The sequence below is a fragment of the Syngnathoides biaculeatus genome, chromosome 12 (assembly GCF_019802595.1).
Source record: "Syngnathoides biaculeatus isolate LvHL_M chromosome 12, ASM1980259v1, whole genome shotgun sequence".
In the NCBI taxonomy this organism is placed as follows: domain Eukaryota; kingdom Metazoa; phylum Chordata; class Actinopteri; order Syngnathiformes; family Syngnathidae; genus Syngnathoides; species Syngnathoides biaculeatus.
Genome location: NC_084651.1, coordinates 25,663,386 through 25,690,994, shown reverse-complemented (window position 1 = coordinate 25,690,994; position 27,609 = coordinate 25,663,386). Strand labels below are relative to the sequence as shown.

The 27,609-nt window shown below is 40.8% G+C and overlaps 1 protein-coding gene across 1 annotated transcript in view; it reads left to right on the top strand.

Annotated features, from left to right (window-relative positions):
- The window catches only part of birc6 (baculoviral IAP repeat containing 6), a 199,404-nt gene that overhangs the window by 45,939 nt on the left and 125,856 nt on the right, over nt 1-27,609 (top strand). The window contains 18 exon segments of the mRNA XM_061837281.1: nt 3,149-3,298; nt 3,370-3,595; nt 3,677-3,837; nt 8,615-8,746; nt 8,914-9,045; nt 9,165-9,331; nt 9,521-9,654; nt 13,863-14,024; nt 18,568-18,699; nt 18,783-18,880; nt 18,962-19,109; nt 19,438-19,571; nt 21,845-21,991; nt 22,084-22,271; nt 23,250-23,555; nt 23,670-23,769; nt 24,078-24,292; nt 24,539-24,747. Of these exon segments, the coding sequence (XP_061693265.1) occupies nt 3,149-3,298; nt 3,370-3,595; nt 3,677-3,837; nt 8,615-8,746; nt 8,914-9,045; nt 9,165-9,331; nt 9,521-9,654; nt 13,863-14,024; nt 18,568-18,699; nt 18,783-18,880; nt 18,962-19,109; nt 19,438-19,571; nt 21,845-21,991; nt 22,084-22,271; nt 23,250-23,555; nt 23,670-23,769; nt 24,078-24,292; nt 24,539-24,747 (2,941 nt within the window).

The window sequence follows — 27,609 nt, the reverse complement described above, 5'->3', positions numbered from 1 at the left end:
TACGTTTATTAATTGTTATTCTAGAACGACACTTACGCATTAGTAATACTGATGGATTACCATTTTGAAAACAAACTTGGTTGCAAACTGACCTTTCTCCCTTTCTTCTCTTGGAAAACGCTCCATGTGTACTTGAGGCAGCCATGTTAGGTCAGGAAGGAAAAGGAAATAACACTGTGCTAACTTTGACCAATGAGTTATCCTCTCCTGATACCAAATTATGGCTTCAGATTAAAACACTGAAATATTTTGATATACTGAAGGATATAATGCGTGAAAATCATGATGTCCCAATAATGGGACGCTGCCCACGAATGGGTTAACACCCAAGTACCTGTTTCCTTATTTGAATAGGGTAACCTGTGATTTGATCTGCGAGATTGGATGAGTTTGCCGTTATTGGGAGTATTGTTGATTTTGTCCAATTATAGAGCTGATAATTCTGAAAGTTTAAATCTAGATTGAAGACTGCTTTGACAAGAGGTCATCTGTGAGTACAGTAATTCCTTGTTTTTCGCGGTTAATTGGGACCAAAACCACCCGAGAAAAGTGGAAAAGCTGCGAAATAGGGGGGCATGATTGTTTGTGTGTACCAGAAAATGTAAAATATCTAAACAGTATTTGTACTTTGCATATTTGAGACAAACTGTATTTTACATTTGTAATATAAATTACAAAACACTTCCTGTATTATGTTACTGTATAGTTATTCATCACTCAGACTCTTCTGCTGGAGTCGCTGACAATGTAGCTTTTTTTTTTTTTTTTTTTTGGATGTGGGTACCAGATTATTTAAAATGTCAGCAGAGTTTTTATACTTTGCGTACTGGAGACAAAAATTAGAGCAGTACAAGTGTGTAATTAAATCTCTTAATTCTATATATAAAGTTTACTTATGAAATTAATCCATTCCAGAAGTCGTTTCGTAATGTGAAACGTTTGTAAATAGAAACGCATTATACGTGTAAACCTAATCCGTTCCAAACCTCGCGACCTAGCCTACCCCCTGCCGGCAAAAATAAGCATTCAAAGTTTACATAATTTAAAGAATAAAACAAAATTATGTTCATTTACCTTTTAAAAATAAGCATTCAAAGTGTACATGATGTAAAGAATAATAAAAAAAAAGATGTTCATTTACCTTTGCCGTTGAGTGCGTGGTGAGCAAAAAGGCATCGTGGCATATTCAGACACTGCGGCATGCATCCAACTAAATTTATAAATTCCATAAACTATAAATTCAAAACAAACAACAAACATTGACATTAACTTTCAATGTTTCCTGAAGTACCAATTCAAGGATGTTTGCCTTGGACAGCTTGTAATAATCTTACGCAAATGTGCAAGGCAAACGTCATCGAAGTGAGCGATCTTACAAGTAAACACATCTTCTGAGGTAACACAAGATCCTCGTGGTGAACCAACTCGTCAATGTCCTCACTTCTCCGTTGAAAGATCCTCGTGGTGAACCAACTCGTCAATGTCCTCGTTTCTCTGTCAAAAGATTCTCATGGTATAAACCAACTCGTCTGTCCTCTTTAACCTATCCTAGTGAAACAATTTGCTCAACTTGAAGTTCAATCTCCATTTCGAACCTCTCAAGTCGAGCAGCAACAGCATGAGGCCACATGGCAGTAGCGTGATGGTACCGGCCAACAACTTCTTGGGCCCCACGGTGAAAACAGAAGAAAAAATATGCGAAGAAGTTGAGTGTGTACAAGCGAACAATGGAATCGGTGACAACATACAGGAAGCGCGTCACTGGTAAAGAGTGACTATTCAGCACAACAATTTATTGAGTCCAAAATATATATTTTTTTCAATAAAACGATAGGTTGTTACAGTAATTATTGTGACAGGCCTGTTCAGAATCTATATCAGTTGGTCACAGAAGCAGCTTTTACACCCACACGTACAGTAAACATCAAAATGTGATTTTTTTTTCGGTCGATAAATCTTATTTTTGTTGAACATTTAATGTACTTAGAATGCGCAGTATCTTTAGATCAAGAACTGGCTCCTTCAGAATATCACGTACTCTGACAGTGCTCAACATTTTTAAATACATTTTGCCTTTATTGTATTGCCTCAGCTCCATTGTAGAGTACAGGTAAAAAAAAATTCTGCATGTTTAAAGGGTAAAAATCCACTGGTTTGCATTAACAATGTATCCAATAGGTCATGTCATATGTACTCTATTTTGATAATGTGATGTTAAATCCTCTCATTTAATAGTGTTTTGAGAAGTTTTTTTATCGAGAATTAGGAATTTTCAGGGGCGCTGCCATTTTCATGAGTCACATGACCTATGTGCGTCGATGTTACGTGCCGCAAGAAAGGCTCGATTACATGGGATACCGTTTATGCCCAGCGCTAGTTTCTCGGATTTATCCTCATCTGGTGAAGAAATAGCAGTATTGGCTGCTCGGGAAGGCGGTGGAATAATTCCATACACTGCCGTGAAGGGCTCGGTTGATCGGGAAGACGGACGAATACTTCCATACACAGCCGTGAGCGGCACAGCTCCGTGGCTTGGGGGAGCCATGAGCTCGCTCTCCGAGCTGTGCGAGCGGTGCTGCTCATGGCTGTGTATGGAAGTATCCCTCCGTCTTCCCGATCGGCCGAGCTGCTCACTGCTGTGCTGCTCACGGCCGTGTATGGACGTATTCCTCTGTCTTCCCGATCAGCCGATACTCCTATTTATTCATCAGATGAGGATAAATCCGAGAAATCACAGCTGGGCTTAAATGTTGTCCCATGTAATCGAGCCTTTGTTGCAGCACGCAACATGTCTCATCCGCGCATGTAAGTCATGTGACTCAGGAAAATGGCAGCGCCCCTGAAAATTCGTAATTGTCGATAAAAATCTTCTCAAAACACGATCAAATGAGAGAGGATTTAACATCACATTGTCAAAATAGAGTACATATTACATCACCTATTGCTGACATTGTTAATGCAAACCAGTGGCTGTAGTGGAAGCAGCAGAGTACATTTATATCCACTATATTCTTTCTCTACGGGTGGAGAGCTTCGTTGTCTTTATCGTATTGGCTCAGCTCCTGTATAGAGCACCGTTCAAGAATTCTAAGCATGTTTAAATGAAGCAGCAGAGTATATTAGTATCCGTTATATTCATTCTCTACAGGTGGAGAGCTTCATTTCCTTCAAATTGGAGGTGTTTGCGATGATAATGATGATGGCGACATGTTTATTGATGGCCCCATTTCTAAAGGGGCTGAAATGTTGCTGGAGTGGGCCAGGCCTTCCTCTAACCCTTCTAGCCCTGGGATCACAGGTAGAAGGTACATGTTAAATTTAGATTATTTTATATTTTTTCTGATTTTTCCACCTGTATTTATTGCCCAGGCATCGAACTCCTGGTGGACCAATCCTTGACCACCGACAGCCTAATGTCGCTGGTAGAGCTGACACGCTTTGAGACGTTGACACCCCGCTTTTCAGCAACTGTACCGCCTTGCTGGGTTGAGGTACAGCAAGAGCAACAGCAGCGACGGCATCCTCAACATCTTCATCAGCAGCACCATGGAGATGCAGCTCAGCACACACGCACCTGGAAGCTTCAGAGTGATGGGTTTGTAACTATGGTAACTAGGTATGACAAGTTTAATGTATCAGCAGGTGATATAATAGTGTTTGCGTGTTCTCTGTGTAGTTCAAGCTGGGATGAGCATGTCTTTGAACTGGTGTTGCCTAAAGCCTGCATGGTTGGCCATGTGGACTTCAAGTTTGTCCTGAATGCCAACATTGTCAACATTCCTCAGATTCAGATCACTTTATTGAAGAATAAAGCCCCTGGCCTGGGAAAAGTCAATGGTAAGAACCTAGATTTAAGAGTTTTTGGTTTAGAAGTTTATATTGCTTTAGCTTATCACGTGAGGAATTTTGCAATTACCTGGCAAATCTGTTATTGTAATATTTTTTTATGAATATGGGCTCCATCTCAAACCTCGCACAAAACACAGCATAAGTGTCTTAAACATTGAGCACGGTGTCCTCATGTGCATTGAGAACTGATTCCTATATTGGTGCAGCTAAAATAGTTTAACCAGTCTAAACTCAAATTCGCAATTTTTTTTCTCTTACAAAATTAAAATGGATACAGTGCGCAATGTAACACCTGTCACTCACAATTGAAAAATGTACAGGTGTGGTCAGTCATGCCCACAGATATAAAGTTACGGGTGTGGTCCACCAGTCACGCCCGAGTGTGTGTTCTGTTGGTAATTATGAGTTTACCTCTTTAAGAGCGGAGAGGGGCCATGTCAGCTAAACTAGGAAGTAGAAGTAGGCTGAGCAGAGACCATGTGCTTCCGTGTTAAAAGAACAAACAAACAATGAAAAAAGACGTAAAGCTGTGGTTCACTGCGCTGGATCAGTTTTCATGTGCGCTGAGTGTGTGTGTGTGACAAGTGTGCAATTGTGCAGTGGCGCATCTAAGAGGGAACATTGGTCAAGACAACACAAAATAAGCAACGTCTTTCTATATCAATGTGTTTCTACTTATGAAAAATTTTACGTGATTTTTTTTTTCTTTTTTTTTTTTTTGGGTGCTGGACTGTGCAGATTTGCAAGTGCGATGGTCCGGGGGGAGCATACGCACCCGTTAAATCACACTGACTGTACCACCGATATTGAAACTTAAATTTTCATTCATTTCTCACTGAAGATAAGAATATTTTCAAAATTCTGTATTGAACATATAAAAAAACAAATGAATACAAGAGGTTGTATAATAAGGGGGAAAAAACATGACAAGGTTTTTTCTTTTTTTTTTTAAATCTTTTTAAAGTTTTTGTTTGTCCGGACACCCTGGGGAAGAGACTGATTTCGACCACTTGTACCCAGGATCTTGTTCTTTTGTTTTTGAGCCGCAGCTCGTGACTATAGGTGAGAGTTGGAATGTAGATCCACCAATAAATTGAGAGTTTCACCTACCAGTTTAGCTCCTTTCTAAACACAACGGACCAATACAAAGACCGCATTACTGCAGACACTGTACTGAATCGCCTGTCGATTTTCCGCTTCTTTTTCCCCTCACTCGAGAACAGGACCCCAAGATATTTAAACTCCTCCACTTGAGGAAGGATCTCATTCCCGACTTGGAGAGTGTACGCCACCATTTTCCAACTGATGACCATGGTCTCAGATTTAGAGATGCTGATTCTCATCCCAGCTGCTTCACACTCAGCTGTGAACTGCTCCAGTGAGAGTTGGATTTCACAGCTTGATGAGTCAAACATTGCCACATCACCTGCAAAAAAGCAGAGATGCAATACTGAGGCTACCAAACCAAACCCCCTCTACGCCTTGTATTTCTGTCTATAAAAGTTATGAACAGATTCGGTGACAAAGGGCAGCCTTCCTCACCCAAAACGAGTGCGACTTAAGCAATGCGGAGCAAACCTTTACACCGATTGTATGGGGACTTCTTGCGGCTTCTGAGGAAGCACGGTCTCTCACAAGAGCTACTGAGACAGTTCTACACAGCGGTCATCCAGTCAGTACTGTGTACTTCCATCACAGTCTGGTTTGGGGCCGCCACAAAAAGGAAAAACTTGGACTGCAATGAACAATCAAAACAGCTCAATGGATTATCCGCACCACTCGACCCTCTATTGGGGACTTACATGCAATGCGAACTAGGTCCAGAGCAGGCAGGATTCTTTCGGATCCTTCACATCCTGGCCACCACCTTTTCAAGCTCTTTCTGTCGGGAAAACACTACAGATCAATGAAAGTCAAAAGTAGCAGGCATTCGAACAGTTTGTCCCTCTGGCAATCAAGTAATTACATTCTTAGTCAGCAAATTTACTATTTTCTGCCTTGTGCCATTGTTGGAACACTCACATTCTGCTGGTCCAATCAATGACAGTGTTAGTAATTTATTTTGTAGAGTGTCGCACGATTCGTCATATTAACCTGCACAACTGTCATTGCACTGTCTTTGCACTGGTGTATTACAGGAACCACAAACGGGTCAAGGGACTCTGTCCAAGTTTTAAACAATGTGGGACGTTGACACACTTGTCTCGTACCTGTTCTAAACGAAGAAGATTTTAGATCTTTCATGACTTGTCTAAGGAATAGTTCCTATGAATCAAAATGTCTCTTGTTCTTTGTTCTTGCTGCTTTGTTATTCTTTGTTCTGTTTGTCGTACCTGTGCAGCACCGTCTGGGTGTTTTTTTTTTTTTTTTTTTTTTTTTCATACTTGGCCAAATAAAGCTGATTCTGAATAACTCGTATCAGGGGATTCAGTACTACCCATACTCCCGAAGCACCCCTGCAGTACTCCCTGAGGGACATGGTCAAATGCCTTCTCCAAGTCCACAAAATCACATGTAGACTGGTTTTTCGAACACCCATGTACCCTCAAGGACCCTCATGGGAAATACGACATTGACTTTCCTCCGAAAAGCGAGCTGAGAATGAGGACAACAGTCACTTTTCACACGTCAGAGTTCAACAGCGAAAGCCGCTACTGAAGCATCGTTCAGAGTTAGTCACATCCTCATTAATAACAAAAAGTCCTTCCAAGTCTGAGAGATGGTGAAACAGGCATTCATTGAAGCAGCTGACTCATTGTTCCGATGTTTTAAAAACAAGGTGGAAATACTTTCTTCAATAAAAGTTCTGCAGCTGTTAAGGATTACAGTTTCACGGCGCTGTGAAGTAATGGCTGAGGACTTAATCCAGCAATTGTGGAAGGACGTTGGAGATTGTGTTTCTCAATCCAGTTGGATGAATCTAGCAATGTGAGTGACACAGCACAATTATGCATTTTTATTAAAATGGTGTTTAGTGATATCACTGCAAAAGAGGAGCTATTAACATTATTTCCCATGAAAGAACACACCCGCGGAGAGGACATTTCAGTCATTTAACAATTTTGAGAAAACTCAGCTCCCAGTCTCCAAATTAGTGTCTATCACCACAGATGGAGCATCCGCAGTGGTTGGCAACGTGAATGTATTCATTGCCAAATGTAGGCAGGACGATGCTTTCCCACACTTTTTGAATTACCATTGAATAATCCAGCAACAGGCACTATGTGCTAAATTGGTGAACATGAAAGAGATTATGGATGTGGCAATGAAGATCTCCTTTTCCATTCGCGCCATATCTTTTCAAAGACGATTATTCCGTGCACATCTGTTATAGGCTAACTGCGACCACACTGAGTTGTTGCTACATAAAGATGAGATAGCTTAGTCGAGGGAAATTCCTGCAAATATTTAGAGATCTCTGTCTGGAGATTAAGGAGTTTTTCTGTGTAACTGGACATGCAGAATACAAGCAACTAAATGACAGTCAATGGCCGTTAGACTTGGCATTTTTAACAGATGTAACAAACATGTTGAACGACCTCAATCTAGAGCTGCAAGTTAAAGACAAAACGGTGATCAATATGATCAGCTCAATGAATGCTTTCAAACGAAAGATGCATCATTTCTCTTCAAAGATGCAGCATCATAATTTGTCAAATTTCAGTAATCTGGAGTTAGACCTGGAGACCCAAGGGAAGGATTGTGTGCCATTTGACAGTACAAACACTTTCAAGACTTTCCTCATGTGCTATCCATTTTATGAAGATGCTGAGGTTGAGTCACTCACATCAAAAATTGCAACACTCTTCAACCTGAACTCTTCTGGAGTGGAAGATGATATTTTGACTCTTCAAGCCGACATTGAGCTGAAGTCAAGACCTCATTGGTGGTTCTGGAACTTACAGAGGTGAAGTACCCCAATTTAAGGAAATGTGCTCCCTACCTGACTGCATTCTTCGGCTCCACTTACTTATGTGAGTCCGCGTTTTCTCACATGAAGATCATCAAGTCCAAGTACTGCTCTACCCTGACTGAACATTTGGAAGTCTGCTTGAGGCTGGCTCTCAGTAGCTACTCTCCGGACTATGCATCCCTGGGTGATTCAATTCAGTGCAAGTCATCAACGTGAGCTCGGGTAATTACAAAAAAATGTTCATAGTTAATAATTGTGTTAAAATAAAAATAAAAAATGTTTTCCATTTTTGTGGATAGATCTTTGTGACTTGGTGTTCACAGTTAATAGTACATGTTCATACTCAATTATTTTGTGTTGTGCAATATTCTTCTTTATTCTTCTTTGGGCATTGTAATTAAAAAAAAAGATGCAAATTTCTTTAGTGGAGAGCTTATTCCACACCAGGAAGCTTTGAATAGATTTTTCCTTCAATAAAATCTGTTTAAAAACTGCATTTTATCTTTCCGGGGTTTATCTTTTTCTATTTACATTTGTTTGATAAACTTAATGATGATAAAGTTGGGGCAGAATGCAAATAAATAAATAAATTCGAGAAAGCACTGTGTGTTCTACTTTGAGCACTGTAACTAGTATTAGCATTTTCTACAACCAAACATCTTAGTAACTAAAATCTTAAAACTTCACGTTTTGAAACACAATGCCCTTAACAAACTTAATGATACATTTGGACAACCCTTTTGCATCTTGGGCCTCACTTGAGATTATCCACCATCAAACTATGGACACATACTAATTGATACTCTTTAGCTTTCGGGCCTTTGATCACTTCACAGTGCATTTCTTGAACAGAGACTGCAGTTGATAGACAGATCACATTCCCCCTCTGCAATATCCTGCATACCAATGGGGAAAAGAATGCCCGGGCTACGATGCACGACTTTACAGAGGACATCCATTTTATGGACATAGAGGACACATCACGTAAGCAGTTAATCCATACAATCCTCCCTGCCTCCCTCCATTCATACCCCCCTGAAACTGTAGTCAGACTTCATTTTGGAACTGAAATGAAACTGCATGCCACGCTTGTTTAAAAAATATTATTGGTTTTCACTCATGTAAAACATTATGTAATGTATTTCTTCTAGGCTCTGTGTTGTGTCCATTCTTAGAAGAGCACAAGGAGGACATTTTGTGTGGACCAGTATGGCTTGCCAGTGGGCTCGATCTCTCAGGTCATGCTGGCATGCTCAGCCTCACTAGCCCAAAGTTGGTCAAAGGTATAAAAAAAAAGCAAACAGTGTTGAAAACATAATCTGAACCCGTTAAGAAATCATAGAGCCATGACATGAAGTTGAGTAGATCCTTGTTCTTCGGTCATTTTATACCTTCTTGGTAGGCATGGCTGGTGGAAAGTACCGCTCCTTCTTGGTTCATATCAAAGCAGTAAGTGACAAAAACATGGAGGACAGCCCTCGACCTGTTATGAGAATGCCCAGTGCCAAACTCCATTGCTCGAAAGCTCACTCGCTGTCCACTCTGTTACAAAGGGCTCAGGCCTCCAAGGTATTGACTTGAACATATACTATTCTTATTCGTTTGTTTTTATTACTGGTTTAAGATTCATTTGAATTCTTATAACCTCATAACAAGTGTGTATGGTAATGACACGGATACTAGTTTTTAAAGATGACTCAAGATTAAGTGAAACATAATTCATTAATATTTTAAAACCAGGTTTCAATTTTTTTACAGGACAAGGTGTCTGGAATTAAACCAGATAGCCAAACATCTTCCAAGAAAGTAGAAAACCTGCGAGGCTGCGATCTGCTACAGGAAGTATCTGTTACAATCAGAAGGTTCAAAAAGACATCGATTCCCAAAGAGAGGTAAAATGGATACGATGTTAGGTTGAAAAAAAACATTGGGCCCCGTGTACACGAGTTCAGCATTCATAAATTCTCCATCCATCCATCCATCCATCCATCCATCTTTTACCACTTATCTGGGTCTGCTCGCGGGGGCAGTAGTAGCAGGGTTCATACGGGTCAGTGAATTTCTGGAATATCCTTTTCCAGGTCTTGGAAAGTCTGGTAAATAAAAAATATTTGGCTCGGGTCAGGGAATGTCATTGAATTTTCAGTCACTGTGACTTGACTGGTGCGATCGCACTCTCAAATCTGCACACGAAAAATCATGTGTGTAAATTTTGTTACGAGTAGAACTACAAAGACATTCTCAGCGCACATGAAAACCAATCCAGTGCGGTGAACCCCTGACTGACTCTTTTTTTCCAACACGGAAGCACACAGTCTCCTGATAGTTTACCTGACTCCGCCCACCGTCGGCTCTTAAAGAGGTACACTCATAATTACAAACACCGTCCACCCACACAGTCTGGGCAGCGTAGAGCAAAGAGACATGCTGCTTTTGTTTACACCCGATAATAATGGTAAAAGTAAAAAGAAAAAAAAGTGCTGTTGCTTTAATGAAGGTTATGTGAAGCACAGACAATACAGTGCATAATTAGCTAATTCTGTATTTTAAATGTCGGCAACGTAGCATTAACCTTCGATGAAAATATGTTAAACATGTAATTATAGTTTGTATTTTGAATAACCATAAATTTCACAATCGTTATGATGTGCCTACTGCATTAATAAACTTTGGCACTTATTAAGTGAAAACACACAATCATATAGCCGAAATATTGCTGTCTACCACAATCAGTCAATCCAATATTAGTCATGGGATATTGTATCTAATACTTGGAAAGTCATGGAAAATTCTTGGAATTTTGATTCTCTGGAAGTGTATGAACACTGTAGTAGCCTAGACTTCGCTTTCCCCACCCACATTATTGAGCTTTTCCGGGGGGATCCCGAAGAGTTCCCAGGCCAGTTGAGAGACATGATCTTACCAGTGTGTCCTGGGTAATCCTGGGAGGCATCTGAATCAGATGTCTGAGCCACCTGATCTGGCTCCGCTCAATGCGGACGAGTCGTGACGTGACTCTTGAGCCCCTCCCAGATGACCTAGCATCTCACCCTCACACTAAGCGTGGACAACCTGTGGAGTAATTCATTTCAGCCGCTTGTATCCAGGATCTTGTTCTTTCGGTCATGACCTACAGCTTGCGAACATAGATCAAGGTAGGAATGTAGATCAACCGATAAATTGAGAGATTCTGCTTTTAACTTGGCTCCTTCCTTACCACAATGGACCAATACAAAGCCCACATCACTGCAGATGCTCCACTGATCGATCGCCTGCTTTATTTTTCCCTCTCTCGTGAACAAGACCACAAAATACTTGCACTCCTCCACTTGAGGCAGGATCCCATCCCTGATGTGTGGAGATGGCAGGCCATCCTTTTCGGACTGAGGACCATGATCTCAGATTTGGAGGTCATGATTCTCATCCCAGCCGCATCACACTTGGCTAAAAATCGCTCCAGTGAGAGTTTGAGATCACGGCTTGATGAAGCCAACAGAATCACATCATCGACAAAAAAAAAGATACAATACTGAGGCCACCAAACCGGACCCATTATACCCCTCGGCTGCGCTTAGAGATTATTTCCATATAGGTTATGAACAAAATCGGTGACAAAGGGCAGCCTTGGCGGAGTCAAACTCTCACCAAAAACGAGTCCAACGTTCTGCAGGCAATGTGAACCAAACTCTGATTGGTCGTACAAGGACCAAACACCTCGTATCAAGGGGTTCGGTACCCCATACTCATGAAAGACTCCTCCACAGGACTCCCTGAAGGACCTCAAAGTCCACAAACACGTTTACTGGTTGGGTGAACTCCATCCACAGTCGAGGAGTCTCCTCAGGGCTGGTCCACTGTTCCACGGCCAGGACGAAAACGACATTACTCCTCCTAAATCTGAGATTCAACTTCCTCACGGACCCTCCTCTCCAGAACCCCTGAATACACCGTACCAGGGAGACTTGAGAGGTATGATTCACCCGGTAGTTGGAACACACCTCCCCGCCCCCGTTCTTAAAAAAGGGTACCACCATCCCAGTCTGCCAATCTAGAATCACTGTCCCAGATCTCTATGCGATTTTGCTGAGGCGTTTCAATCAGGACAGCTTCTTCACCTTGACTGTATCCGTCACCCTTGGTGTCCACCAATGATTTCGGGGATTGCTGCTGAAAGAGGCACCAACCACCTTACAGGCACACTTCTGGTCCACTGCTTCAGCAATGGAGGCACGGAACATGGTCCAGTCGGATTCAACGTCTCACTCCTCCTTCATATTTACAGAGGATTCTGCCAGATGTTCCCATCATACTCTCACAATACATTTGGGCCTGCCACATCAGACCCAGCTTCTTCCTCAGCAGTAGGAGTCAACTCACCAGCAGGGGTGATCATTTAACAGCGCCGCCCCTATCCAGAGTGTCCAAGACATGCGGTTGCAAATCCAATGAAACGACCACAAAGTTAATCATCGAACTGCGACCAAGGGTATCTTGGCGCCGTGTGCACATTTGGACATCCCTATGCTTTAACATGGTATTCGTTATGGAGAAGAATGAAGTCCAGTAACAGAACAATGCTCTGGTTATGATCGAGGGCACCGTTCTACCGAGTCGCCCTTTCAGGTATCACTGTCATTGCACACATGTGCATTGAAGTCTCCCAGCAGAACGACAGAGTCCACAGCAGGAGCCCTCTCCAGCACCCCCTCCAAGGACTCCAAGATGTGTGGGTACTCACAACTACTGGTTGATGCAGAGGCATAAAAAAATGGTCAGACTGGTGCCAACACCCGAAGGCGAGTGAGGCTACCCTCTCCTTCACTGGGGTGAATCCCAATGTGCAGGTGCCAAGCCCGGGGGTCAATCAGTATACCCACACCTTCTCGCTTCCTTTCACTGTGTGTAACTCCAGTGTGAAAGAGAGTCAAACCCCTCTCAAGAACACAGGTACTAGAGCCCAAGCAGTGTGTCGAGGCGAGCCTGACTATACCTTGTCAGAACTTCACAATCCCACACATCAGCTCGGCTTCCTTCCCTGCCAGAGAGGTTGCATTCCACATCTCTAGAGCGACGTTCTGTAGCCAGGGATCGGATTGCAAAGGTCCCTAGTTTTGGCCACTGTCCAGCTCACACTGTACGCGATCCATATGACCCCTCCCACAGGTGGGGAGCCCATGTGAAAGGGGACCCACGTTACCTTTTCAGACAGTGCCCGGCCGACCCCCATGAATGCAGGCCTGGCCACGGGTGCTTCTTTTCGAGCCCCACTGGGCCTTGCTCCAGAGGAGAGCCCCAATGACCTGCGTCCGGAAAAGGGAAACTTGGGTCCAATTTGTATTCGTCATAGGAGATTATGGAGTTGTACTTTGTCTAGTCCCTTACCTAAGACCTTTTTGCTGTTGGTGATCCTACCAGGGGCTTGAAGCTCCAGACAACTGATCTCTTAGGATCACTTGGACCTACAAATACCTCCACCACGATAAGGTGACTGCTCAAGTAGGGGACAAATTCCCTAATTTATAGATTTCATCTCCAACATTGATCTGAACGGCAAGATTTTTTGCAATTGTATTTTTTTTTTCCCATTGCCAACAGCTCCACATCTCAGTCTTTCTGTGACTGTACCAGCATCTTTGTTGCAACCCGCTGATCAAAGCTCAGCGGACACTTCTCTGAAAACATCCTGTATGAAGCCTTGTAGTGGAGTGGTACTGTTTATCAAGTGTGTCACTTTCTTAGATGTCATAATGTTACAACATATTGGAGGGAGTTCTTTAAATACCAATTCTAATTTATTTTTTTTAATTTATTTATTGGTCCCTTCAATGATCAACCACCTATTGGAAGTTTTGGTATTCACCTCTTTGTTAGAAAACAGTAAGTTATGCAAAAGATACTGAAATATAGAAAAGGACATTTGCACTCTAAATATTAATTCAGTTCTTCTGTAAAGAGTAATTTCATCAAGAAATTTCCCGCAAAAACTGAATATCCCTTTTGCAAGTAGTGTATATATTCCACAAATGGGTTTGTTGTACTTGCAGTCTTTTGCCTTTTTCAATCTCTGATTCTGATTTATTTGAAATTTTCTTTTGTATAGGGTTCAGCGCTGTGCAATGCTGCAGTTTCCACACTTCTATGAGAAGCTGCTGGATGTCCTGTGCCAGCAGACAGATGGTGGCCTCTCCACAGAACATGCCCAAAGCCTCTCCCTGGACATCTTGTGCTGGCTGGCTGGTGTTTTTTCCATTGGACCATGCGGGTATATTTAAGCCTTGACAATGTTTATGTGCACATGTATATATGGTTGTACTTTGACTTGAAAATACTGCAACTTTTTTTTTTTTTTTTTTTTGTAGATTTGATCTATAGCTCCCCCGATTTTGTGTTTTTCCTCTTGTTCACTAACATTGATTATCAAACAATTTTTTCCAGTACTGTGTGGGTTCACAAACATTTTTTTCCTGACATGCATGCAAATGCTTACTTATGCTCGCTCTTGCATCACTTGTCTGCATCAGGGGTGTTAATGGACAAAACCAGAAGGATGAATTTTAACATGAAAAATTAGATATTTTGGTGGTGAAGACTCAGGATCATTTTGACAATTAAAATTCAATCACTGTGATCAGTTATGATGTACATAATGTAGTAGATGACAAACTTGAATTTTCTCAAAAAAATCTGGTTATTTTGTGAAATGAAGATGTGATTGAATCTAAAGATTTTTGTACTGATTTAATTTTGTATAAAATGAAAGGGCAAAACTTTTTGTTAATTATATTAAGGGTGGTATGATTGTTCTTAGTTTGGTCCCTTTGACATCAAACTAGGATGTATGTGGCCTCTGAACCAACTACAATGATACCTTGAGATACCACTTTAATTCATCCCGTGACTGAGCTCTTACCTCAAGTTGCTCTTATGTCAAAGCAAATTTCCCCATCGAAATCAATATAAATGCCACTAATCCGTTCCAGCACTCAAAGTACCACCCCATATTTAATTTTTGACGTACCTTTCAATGAGACAAGTGTATTTTTAAAGGTCTACCGACTTGTAAAGCATGATTTTTAGTGTTTTAATTAAAAAAAAAAAAGCCACCTTTAATAGACGCATCCGTTTTTTCACCATGTCATGTCGTATATGTTTTTTTTGCATCCCCCGCCATGAAAATCCTTTTGAGGCATTTGTGTTGAAGAACCAGGAAGTGGCGTTTTTTGAAGCAGGAGGGTCGAGTGTTTATATTGGTTTATACCTATTGTACCAGCGAAAAATTACTTGGTTTTTTTCGTCGTGTTAGCCAAAATGCTGGCTCATGGAATTCCTGGGTTTTGCGTGAACACCGGAGGATGGATTCACTCTTTACACTTTTCCAAAACACCTGGTTCTTCACGAAAAATAGATTGCACAGGTGCAAAGGACGAGAGATTTGTGGGTTCTAAATGACAGATCGGTGTGTATAGAGCTATTAAAAAAAATATTTGGGGGTGACTAATTTGTCTGTTTATAGCATATGTTACGTGTGAATTTAAAATAAATCACCTTGATCAAACCAGCAACATATAACAAAGTACTTGTATTGCGTTTAAGACAATTTAATCACATCCACAATACAACACAAAACAATAAAATAGAAGTACAAAGACAGATTAGTAGCGTCTCCGTCCGCGTCCTACGACGTAATCCTTCTCTCAAAATGTAACAAAAGGTCCGCATCATATCAAAAGTGTCCGTTTACTTGTTCGCTAGGAGCAGGATGAATAAAAAGATCCGTCCACGTCCGACAACGTAATTCTTCTCTCAGAACGTAACAGAACCGGCCACTGGTGTCTGGTACCCCTGATGTACTTACTTCGCCCGGTATTGGTCCTGCTGAGTATGATACATACATAAGACTTGTAAAAGAGTTAGGAAATCGAACAATTATAGACCTGTCAGTTTGAATATTTCATTTGGTTCCTCATCTGTCTGTCGGGGAGTCTGTTGTTAGTTAGAAATCATGTGCATGTCATCTAAATATGGCTTGAAACGATAGGGTAATATGGCCCCGGTCACTTCACTCGATTCAGTCTCAGAAGGGGTGTTAGAAAAATCCAAAAATCTCTCCTGTTCATCTGCCATAGCAGGATGGCACAGCGTCTTCTCAATGGCAACTTTCCCAATGGGACATCTGCAAATGACGTTGCAGGCAATACCTCGCTGAGTTGCACATGTGGAAAGACCAAGTGAATCAGTGATTGTGATTACGTCTATTGGCAGCCGTTTGTATGTCAAATCCTGGCTTGCAAGACAAAGCAAAAAATTTTCCTGGCTGCAGGTTGTATCTTGGAAATCTCATATGCAAAGTTACTCGTATGTCAAGGCACCACTGTGTCTTTATTTTTTTCTTCTTTAATCTATTCCTACGTATGGCTCCCAAGAAAAAGTTAAAAATGCGAGTGTTATTGAAACCCCCCTGGCAGTGTCACCAACATGTTCATTCAATTAAAAAGTGGATTTTAATGTCCTGACACCCCTATTCAAATGTCATGTTTTTGTGATGTAGAAAATGAGAAAGCCAGCAAAAAAATAGAGAGAGAGAGAGAGGGGGGGGGGTCCGGGCAAACTCGCACCGTTAATTTGCAAGATGTAGGTCGAAGAAAAAACAAAAAGAGAAGAAGAGGCATCTTGAGTATATATATAAGAGAGAGATGCAGATTTCAATGGACATGTTGGGGAAAAAAATACCCACACACGCAGACTTGCCTTGTTTGTGCGCTTTTATTTCCTCCTTTGCCATCTGTGGTGCATGCACTGTGGGTGCAATACAAGAGTAGGCTTCAGGCATAAAAAAAAAAAAAAAATTGTGGTTACAATATCCTGACCGACCCTAAAATATCCATCTGATCCTAACCTTTTTACACCATATATTCCCAGTGGCTGGATGCAGCGCATTAGGGAAGACGACCTGATACTGCTTGGCGCCTAATTAAAGCATGCATATTTATTACTGCGCCGTACTTTTGAAGTGTCTGATCAATGTATCTTCATATTCTCATTAGTTCTTGCAGCTAATTTGCAATGAATGAGTGGGTAATCCCACTTTGGTTGTTATTCCGAGTAGTGGGAGGGTCAGTGGGAGTAATCAGAGAGGTACCTAGTAGGTAGTCATTTGACGTGCCAAGGCAAGCATACAGTGCTGTGAAAAAGTATTAGCCCCTTTCCTTATTTCTATTTTTTGCATATTTATCGCTCACAAAGTTTTCAAACCAATGTTAATATTTCTCAGAGACAACTCAAGGGAATACAAAATGTAGTTTTCAAATGACAATTCAATTTATTAACATGCAAAAAAAATTCAAACCTTTATTACCCTCTGTGGAAAAAGTAATTAATCCCCAAACATAACTTGTTGTTCCACCCCTGGCAGCCATAACTGAAATAAACCCAGAGGTTCATCCCTCAGTGGTTTTGTTAGGAATCTCTTCCTCCATGTAACGACGAGCAGCACCATACAGAGGCACATTTCTGAGGCCATATCTTTTTTTAAATTTTTCGAAACAGCCTTTGCTGACCAAAAAGCCTCGTCCTCCAGGGGGGGCGAATCACAACTCAGGTTCAACAAGGAGAAATGTGCCCTGTCTGGAGCCCTGGAAGAGACCCCAATAGGTACCCTGTGGTACCCATCCGATTTGCTGCACAAAGTGGTTGATTCCTCCTGCTGGATCCCTAAAAGGATAAAAGTGCCCGCGGAGTTACCACCTTCGCTGGGGGCACAACGCTGAGGTCGTATTGTAACTATATAATCAAAAAATATTATTGCTTAAAAAAACAAAAACATCACGAACACAACACTAAGATCGAGTACATATGCGAGATGAACAACAGCGTGGATGAGGCAATAGGCAAAACAAGGAAATGGACAAGGACAAGGGAAGTTGCTGGGTGAGGCTTCGATGGGGTGGGATAAAGCCACTCGTGCTCTCCTTGGTCGATGTTGCGTCGGGAACCAATCACGCGCCTTTTATCATATCTTTCTGCAATATGCGGATCTGGCTGTATTTTGCACGTTTTTTTTTTTTGTTTTAATAAAAACCCGTGAAGCACTGAAGCTGCAAAAACTGAAGTGCGAAGTAGTGAGAGAACCCTGCATTCTACTGTTTGTTTTTTTTGTTTGTTTTTTTTAACAATTCACTTGTAAAATATGTTCGTCATATTAATTCATTTGTTGGCTATGTTTATCATTGTTGGTCATTTTATCGGATAACTTCTAGTTTCTTGAGGAAGGCTGAGGATAAAAAACTTCTTGCTGAAAAATCCCATGCAAAATCGCAATTTGAGTATTTGTTTAAAATTTAAAAAAAAAAAAAAAAATATTTTCGCAACTTTGTCAGCTCTACTCCTGATTAATGACTAGTTTTAATTGATCCCATATTGTTAAAGCTTTTCAGCTCAGTTCCGAGCGACAAGGACTGGCTAAGTATGGCTAAAGTTTTCGGCACAGAAACACATGATATTGCGACTGAGAAGCCACCAGTGTGGGTAGAAGAGTTTTATAATGTTTAGCTACTTTAGCAAAGTGGTTTCATGACCCTTTGCTTTTTGCCCGAAGTCAGCTGGGACAGACTTTGGCACCCTGCATTCCTAACCATAATAAGCAATGCTGAATATGGATGGATGCAGTGAGGTTTGCCAACCCTTGTCTAATTTTTTTTCACTTCACAAAAACCTGACTTTTGAAAAGTGGCGTGAAGCCTTTTCAACTGTACTGTATATTTTACATCAGCATGCGACTTGATCTTGACCTTATGACTTCTTTTAAGGTTACGAGAAGGAAAGGAGGGGCTGCTGGCCAAAACCAGAGTGAGGCTAATGGATATTATTTCAGTATGTTTCTTTGAGGCTGGCAGGAGCATAGCTCACAAGTGTGCACGGTTTCTTGCCCTTTGCATCAGGTGAGACATTGATTTCTTCATTGATGAAGCTGGTTTCGTTTTCTTGTTAACTTCAGCATAATGTTTTGCTCTTCTTGCTAAAGCAATGGGAAAGGTGATCCCAGTCAACAAGGTTTCATCACAAGTCTTCTGAAGGCTCTCTTGGACAATATGCCGTACTTACCTGCTGCAGCAACAGGCGGTATGTCGCTGAAGAGCAGCACAAAACAAAAATTCTCAACCATCCATTTCCAACTGTCTTCTTTGAATGCAATTCTTCCAGGCTCGGTGTTCTGGTATTTTATATTGCTGAACTATGTAAAGGAAGAGGACCTGGCAGGGTGCAGCACTGCTTGCGCTTCCCTTCTCACTGCTATCTCAAGACAGCTCCAAGACAGACTCACCCCAATGGAGGCACTGCTGCAGACCAGGTATTTCCAAGCTGATGACATATTATTTAGAAATATGGTCGATATAACTATTACAACCAATTCTTAATTTTTTGACAGTTCAGTTTCTCATTTTTATTACTGCTGTGAAGTTTTATCATGGAGAATGTAGGTTATGCATCATAGAAAAGCTGATCTTTTTACAACCATAGATACCCCCCCTTCCAGACGAGTGAGTTGTCGGTAGAAGTACTACATTACTGTACTATGGCAAAATGGCAGATTACTCTAGATGAGTAAAGGAAAACTCCCATTGTCAGACCAAAAAAAAAAATTCTTTAGTTTTAATTATTCTTTTTTTCTTCAATAGGTATGGACTATACAGCTCCCCTTTGGATCCTGTGCTCTTTGACCTTGAGGTCAGTGGTTCCTCTTGTAAGAATGCCTTCAATAGCAGCATTGGGGTACAGTCAGATGAGATTGACCTCTCTGACATTCTCTCAGGTAAGAGCAATGCACTTTTTTTGTTCAAACACAGGTATTTTATACCAAATATTCAATAACTATTTGTTTTTTAGAAGGTTTGCCAGCTTAGGCCGAAAAAAAATTCTGCCTCAAGGCAATAAAAAGAAATTACGCTTATTTGCACCACCTTGAACCAATTAAGCATGTTCCCTGTGCAGACATTTGTTGCAGACGAACCACACTTTTGGGCCTGTTGTGTGACTTATAATGGTAATCTCTAAAATGCTAATGCTAATAACAAATGTTAAATCCAAAGGCTGATTTTACTGTCTCAAATTCTGGACAGAGTTTATACCATGTATTCAGTACCAACATATGCAGTGTATCATTAATTGGAAGAAAATGCATGTTGGTAGTTAAAAAAAAAGGGGGGGGGGAGGCGGAGCAGGGACAATGATTCAAGGAAATACAATGCCATGAAAAAGTATTTGCCCCTTGATTTTTTTTTTTTTTTTTTTCCATCACACTCATAGGATTCAGATCATCAAACCAATTTTAACATAACTCAGAGACAACACAAGGAAATACAAAAGGCAGTTTTCAAATGACAATTCAATTTGTTAAGGCACACAAAAAAAATCCAAACCTTCTGACCTTCTGTTCATAAGTAACTGCACCCACCTTGTTAAATCACAAATTCATTGTGACTAACAACAAATTTGGGAAAGGTGAGTTCAGTTTCACAAGCCACACCAAAGCCTGATTACCACCATACCTGTTGAATCAAGAAATCACTAAAATACAGTGACAAAAAAAGGATTTGAACACCCAGCTGTATTGCAAGTTCTCCTTTATAGAAATCATGGAGGGGTCTGAAATTTTCATCATAGGTGCATGTCCTCTGTGGAAGAGGGAATCTAAAAAGAAAAATCCAGAAATCACAATGTATTATTTTTTTTAATGATTTGTGTCATACAGCTGCAAATAAGTATTTGAATACCTGTCTATCAGCTAAAATTCTTACCCTCAAGACCTCTCAGTCTGCCTTTAAAAGTTCACCTCCACTCCATGTATTATCCTGAATCAGATGCACCTGAGGTTGTTAGCTGCATAAAGACGCCTGTCCACCCCATACAATCAGTAAAACTTAAACTTGTAACACTGCCAAGACAAAAGAGTTGTCCAAAGACACCAGAGACAAAATTGTACAACTCCACACAGCTGGAAAGGGCTACGGAGAAATTGCCAAGCAGCCTGGTGGGGAAAAAAAGGTCCACTGTTTCAGCAATCATTAGAAAATGGAAGAAGCTAAACATCAGAGTCAATCACAATCGGAGTGGACCCCCATGCAAGATATCACCTCGTGATCCTTAGAAAGGTGAAGAATCAGCCCAGGACTACACGACAGAACTTGGTCAATGACCTGAAAAGAGCTGGGACCAACGTTTCCAAGGTGACTGTTGGTAATACAATAAGACATCATGGTTTGAAATCATGGATGGCACGGAAGGTTCCCCTGCTTAAACCAGCAGATGTCAAGAAACGTCTTAAGTTTGCCACTGACCATTCAGATGATTCAGAGGAGTCATCGGAGAAAGTTTTGTGGTCAGATGAGACCAAAATGGAACTTTTTGGTCGTAATTCCACTAACCGTGTTTGTAGGAAGATGAATGATGAGTTCCATCCCAAGAACACCATCCCGACTGTGAAGCATGGGGGTTGTTGCATCATGCTTTGGGGGTGTTTTTCTGCACATCGGATAGGACGACTGCACTGTATTATGGAAAGGATGACTGCGGCCATATATTGTGAGATTTTGGTTAACAACCTCTTTCCCTCAGTCAGAGCATTGAAGATGGGTTGTGGCTGGGTCTTCTAACATAACAATGATCTGCAGCACACAGCTCGGATTAAAAAAAAAAAAAAAACATAAAAATATCAGGAAGTGGGCAAATACTTTTTCACAGCTCTGTAAGATGATTCAAGACGATTCAATGGTGGCAGGTTCACTCTTCAACTTTAACTCTTGACCACACTTTGTATGCTCCGGCGGTTAAGAAAAATAATTCTCATATATTGCGACCTGTGGCGTTGTAGACTATTGCATGAAGACCACTAATATATTTTTCATATTTCTCACCTGCCAAAATCTCCTTGAAAGCTGAAAACTTTTATCCTGTGGACACTTAAATCCCCTTATGTATGGACTATATAAAACTTCCCATGTACTGCCCAGTGGCAAGATCTCCATTTAGTTCGAAACTACAGGATTCTCTTTATACTTTTTACTTATGATGGTGTTTTTCCTGCAGGGAATGGCAAAGTAAGTTGCTGTGGTGCTGCGGAGGGAAGCTTCACAGCATTAACAGGGCTCCTAGAGGTAGAGCCTTTACACTTCTCTTGCATATCCACTAGTGATGGCACACGAGTGGAGCGTGACGATGCCAGCATGTTCACTGGTACATATAGACGTCTTTGTTTTCTGTCTCACTTGCACAGGACAAAACACCATATACAGTTATTTGTTCTGTGTTTTTCTATTTTTTATTAGTGAGTACATTTGGCGTTACCCCTGCGGTTGGTGGCCTTTCTACAGGAATGGTTGGTGACGCTTCTACAGCTCTTAGTTCTGCAGCACAAGTGGCACTGCAGTCTCTGTCCCATGCCATGGTCTCAGCTGAACAACAGCTACAGGTCCTACAGGAGAAGCAGCAACAGCTCCTGAAACTTCAGCAGCAGGTGAAAAAAAATAACAAAAAAACACTATAGAGTCATTCATTCGTTAACACATTCTATCAGCAATATGATTAATCTTGATGAGTCATTGAAGAGCACAGCCTCATTTTCACTAATGTGGAAATAGCATATATAAACGGCAACTAAAAAAAGCGTCTCAACATCGCAAAACATTCTTAAAAATATATTGTATTCATGTTGTACATTGTGAAAATATAGTTTTGAATTGGCTAAGTATACAATATTTTAATGTTTGAGTTCCATGTGAATACAGCTGTGAAACGTGCAGTTTCTCAAAATGACACATTTCTCTGTACGAGGTAAGTAATCTTGATTTATTTAGAGACCAGGCATACAAATCTCACATATTATACATTGTGGTCTTTTATTTACTTCACAAAAATCACAGACTAGTTTAGAAATTTGAGTCTCATATAATTTTTACTTGAATGAGGTGACACATGCTTTCCAGGAAATAATTAGAATTGTATTGCTGGCTAAGATCCATTGTACAGCTGCAGATTACAAAATGATGGTGCTTATCATGGAAAACAAACTTTTTAAATTGCTTCTGTGAAAATATTTCACTCTGCCGGCCATTTCTATAAAGGGTAAAATTACATAACCAGTTAATTTTTTTAGGGGCTTTTTCTCTCGTTTGTTCAAGCAAGAGGTTGTTTATATTTTAAGTTGTTTCCACATACCTCCCCCCACACTACTGAGTTTATTTTATTTCATATTCTTTTAAGTTTATATGCCATTTGCAAAGCAAACTTATGAAAGGCAGTTTGGGCTTACATTTGCTATTATGCTTTTTTTGGCATTCTTGAAAATACATATTTTTCAAACTGTATTTGGGTCTGATAATCTTCAACATGACCCATTTATCCTTATGACTTCTGGTTTAGGCTTAGATAGATTTTGAAATGCTTCGATAATGTTTTTTGTTTAGTAAATCTCTCTTTTGTCTGCTGGTTGCAGAAGGCTAAACTCGAAGCCAAACTGCATCAGACCACCTCTGCAGCTGCCGCCTCTGGTGTGGGGCCCACCCACAACTCCGTGCCTTCCAACTCCTCCTGTGCTCCGGGTTTCTTTATTCATCCCTCAGATGTCATTCCGCCTACACCTAAAACGACACCCCTCTTCATGACACCTCCTCTCACCCCACCGAATGAGGCTGTGTCTGCAGCCTTCAGTGCCGAGCTGGCTCACCTCTTCCCTGGCTCCATGATGGACCCTGGGCCAGTTAACCTGGCAACACACAAAAACTCCCAGAAAGCCAAGCCTGTTAGTGATGATGCGACGATTTATCTTGAAGAGAAAGTTTGCTTATATTTTAATGTAAGCTAAAATGTGTAGTCATATATTTGACTTGACATGTTTTTCTCCTTCTCCTTCCAGAGTCCAATGGGCAGTGGGTTGGCTTTAGCGATTTCTCAGGCATCTCACTTTCTGCAGCCTCCCCCACACCAGTCTATCATCATAGAGCGAATGCATTCTGGTATGCCATGTCTGTGCCACTTGGTCGCAAATTTAATCTCAATTTGAGACACTCATCTCATTGCACTGAGCAATGTTGCTTTTCGTTTATGCCATAAGTCATTTGTATTTCAGTATGAAATGGAATGTCTGCATAACCTACACTTATTTCTCTGTCAACAGTGGGAAAATATGTTGTCAAGGCTGTTAAATATGTTATCATTTTGCAGCCTTATTTTCTCATATGCATAGTGACAGCTTCTTCAAAGTGTGTAAAGCCAATGAATGTATCCCCAGTCAAAAGAATTTGTCTTTTAATTTTTCTTGCAGGAGCCCGTCGCTTTGTGACATTGGACTTTGGCCGACCTGTCCTACTGACTGATGCTCTCATCCCGACCTGTAGCGACTTAGCCTCTTTGTCCATAGACATTTGGACGCTTGGTGAGGAAGTAGATGGTCGCAGGCTGGTGGTAGCCACTGACATCAGTACGCACTCCCTCATTCTACACGACTTACTGCCTCCACCCGTATGCAGGTTTATGAAGGTTTGTTTTCATTTTTAGTTAATTTTAGCTTCGACAAATGATGTTCAGGTGACTTCAAATGTACTTGCTGGAAGCATTTGTAGAAGTTATTTTTTAGTGTAATTAAGGTGTGACATTTTCCTGTTGAATTTTTTTACAGCCATCGATAACAGTTGGATTTGATGTTCCCAGGTTTTACTGTTTTGCAAGACTGTTATAGGGATGTATAGTATATCACAGTTCTACCCCCACCCCCACATTTTACAGATTACTGTGATTGGCCGCTATGGCAGTACCAATGCCCGTGCTAAGATTCCCCTGGGCTTTTACTATGGTCATACATATATTCTACCCTGGGAGAGTGAGCTTAAACTGATGCATGATCCTCTGCGGGGAGAAAGTGAACCTGCCAGTCAACCTGATGTGGATCAACATTTAACCATGATGACAGCATTACAGGAAGATATCCAGTGCAGGTGAGATAATGAAGTACATCAACTCTAACATATATTTTTTAGCATTTTTGTTTGGATGGTATTCCAAACTATATTGCACTATTTTAATTTTGGGGGTTGGGGGGAAAAAAAAGCCCCCCGCCCTTATAGACAGCACTTGTGAAGTGACTTTTCCATTGTATTTGTTGTGTGTGTATGTTTCCATGCTGGTAGTTTCAAAATCATTTGGTTCTAAATCATTTAAATGAAAAGTTTTTCAGATAAACAGTTCAACCTTTGTTCACAAAAGCCCCAGTTCAGAAACAATTATAAGTTATAGAAGATTTATTGCCCCAGTTGAGATGCTGGTGAGATGATGGATGTGTTTGTCTGTTTTTTCACATGCCACATAAACATTAGTAAAAATCATTGGGTGCGTGCCTCAAAGGTCGTAGTTATATTAATAATCATTTGTTTTTGCTAAATTAATCCTCAGGATGTCTCCAAAGAAAGCAAGAACGGCGAGCAATGCTATTGTTAGGAAGCCTAAAAAAACAAACAAAAAAAACCTACAGGTGAACCCCTAATGGATTCAGTGCAAGAAGCGAAGAAATACAGTGAAGAAAATAAGTATTTGAACACCCTGCTATATTGCAAGTTCTTCCACTTAGAAATCATAGAGGGGTCTGAAATTTTCATCGTAGGTGCATGTCTACTTTGAGAGAGAGAATCTAAAAAGAAAAATACAGAAATCACAATGTATGACTTTTTTTTTTAATGATTTTTGTGTCATACAGCTGCAAATAAGTATTTGAACATCTGTCTATCAGATAGAATTCCGACCTTCAAAGACCTGTTAGTCCGCCTTTAAAGGTCTACCTCCACTCCATGTCTTATCCTGAATCAGATGCGCCTGTGTGAGGTCATTAGCTGCATAAAGATACCTGTCCACCCCATACAATCAGTCTGACTCAAACTTGTAAAATGGCCAAGACCAAAGACACCAGAGACAAAATTGTACAACTCCATACGGTTGGAAAGGGCAATGGAGAAATTGCCAAGCAGCTTGGTGGGAAAAAAAGGTCCATTGTTGGAGCAATCATTAGAAAATGGAAGAAGCTAAACATGACTGTCAATCTCAATTTGAGTCGAGGCCCATGCAAGATATCACCTCGTGGGGTCTCAATGATCCTTAGAAAGGTGAGGAATCAGCCCAGGACTACACGACAGACTTGCTCAATGACCTGAAAAGAGCTGGGACCACCATTTCAAAGGCTGACTGTTGGTAATACACTAAGATGTCATGGTTTGAAATCATTCGTGGCATGATAGGTTCCTGTGCTTAAACCAGCACAGGTCAAGTCTTAGGTTTTCCAATGACCATTTGGATGATACAGAGGAATCATGGAAGAATGTTTCGTGGTCAGATGAGACCAAAATGGAACTTTTTGGTCATAAATCCACGAACCGTGTTTGGAGGAAGACGAATGATGTTTTCCATCCCAAGAACACCAACCTTACTGTGAAGCATGGGAGTGGTAGCATCATGCTTTGGGGGTATTTTTTTTCTGCACATGGGACAGGACAACTGCACCGTATTAAGGAGAGGATGACCGGGCCCATGTATTGTGAGATTTTGGGGAACGACCTCTTTCGCTCAGTCAGAGCATTGAAGATGGGTGGTGGCTAGGTCTTTCAACATGACAATGACTTGAAACACACAGCCAGAAAAACCAAGGAGTGGCTCCTTAAGAAGCATATCAAGGTTTTGGCATGGCCAAGTCAGTCTCCAGACCTAAACCCAAGAGAATATCTTTGGAGGGAGCTGAAACTCTGTGTTTCTCAGCGACAGCCCAGAAACCTGTCTGGTCTAGAGAAGAAGATCTGTGTGGAGGAGTGGGCCAAAATCCGTCCTGCAGTGTCTGCAAACCTGGTGATTAACTACAGGAAACGTTTTACCTCTGTAATTGTAAACAAAGGCTACTGTACCAAATATTAATATTGGTTTTCTCAGGTGTTCAAATAACTTTTTGCAGCTGTATCACACAAAAAAATCGTAAAAAAAAAATCATACATTGTGATTTCTGGATTTTTCTTTTTAGATTATCTCTTTCACAGTGGACATGCACAAAAGAAGATTTCAAACCCCTTCATGATAGATGTGGGAGAACTTGCAATATAGCAGGGTGTTCAAATACTTATTTTCTGCACTGTAAATCCAGTTTGAAGTAGGCATTTTTCTCACAAAATAAATTCTGTTTATTGCAGAAGAATACTGTCACATGTCAATGTCAATAAATTATGATTATGGTATTAGGTAACTACTACATACTTGGGTATAACAACTCAGTAAGTTTTTTTTTTTTTTTAAGGTCTTGAGATTCCATCCCTAATCTTCCCTGTACATTTATATGCGGGCTTGACTGACCACACCCGTACATTTTTCAAATGTGAGTGACTGTGTGTGTGTTTGTGTATCTCTCTCTATCTATCTATCTATCTATCTATCTATCTATGCACACACACACACACACACACACACACACACACCTTTTGCCACATTTCAGGCTTCAAACATTAAGATGTAAGATTAAAACTTTTTTTTTATCAAGAATCAACAACAAGCGGGACACAATCGTGAAGTGAAACGAAATTTATTGGATATTTGATACTTTTTAGCAAATAAAAAACTGAAAAGTGGGGCGTTCAGTATTATTCGGTCCCTTTACTTTCAGTGCAGAAAACTCACTTCAGAACTTCAGTGAGCATCTCTGAATGATCCTATGTTGACTGATGGTGATAAACAGAATCCACCTGTGTGTAATCAAGTCTCTGTATAAATGCACCTGCTCTGTGATAGTCTCAGGGTTCTGTTTAAAGTGGAGAAAGCATCATGAAGACACC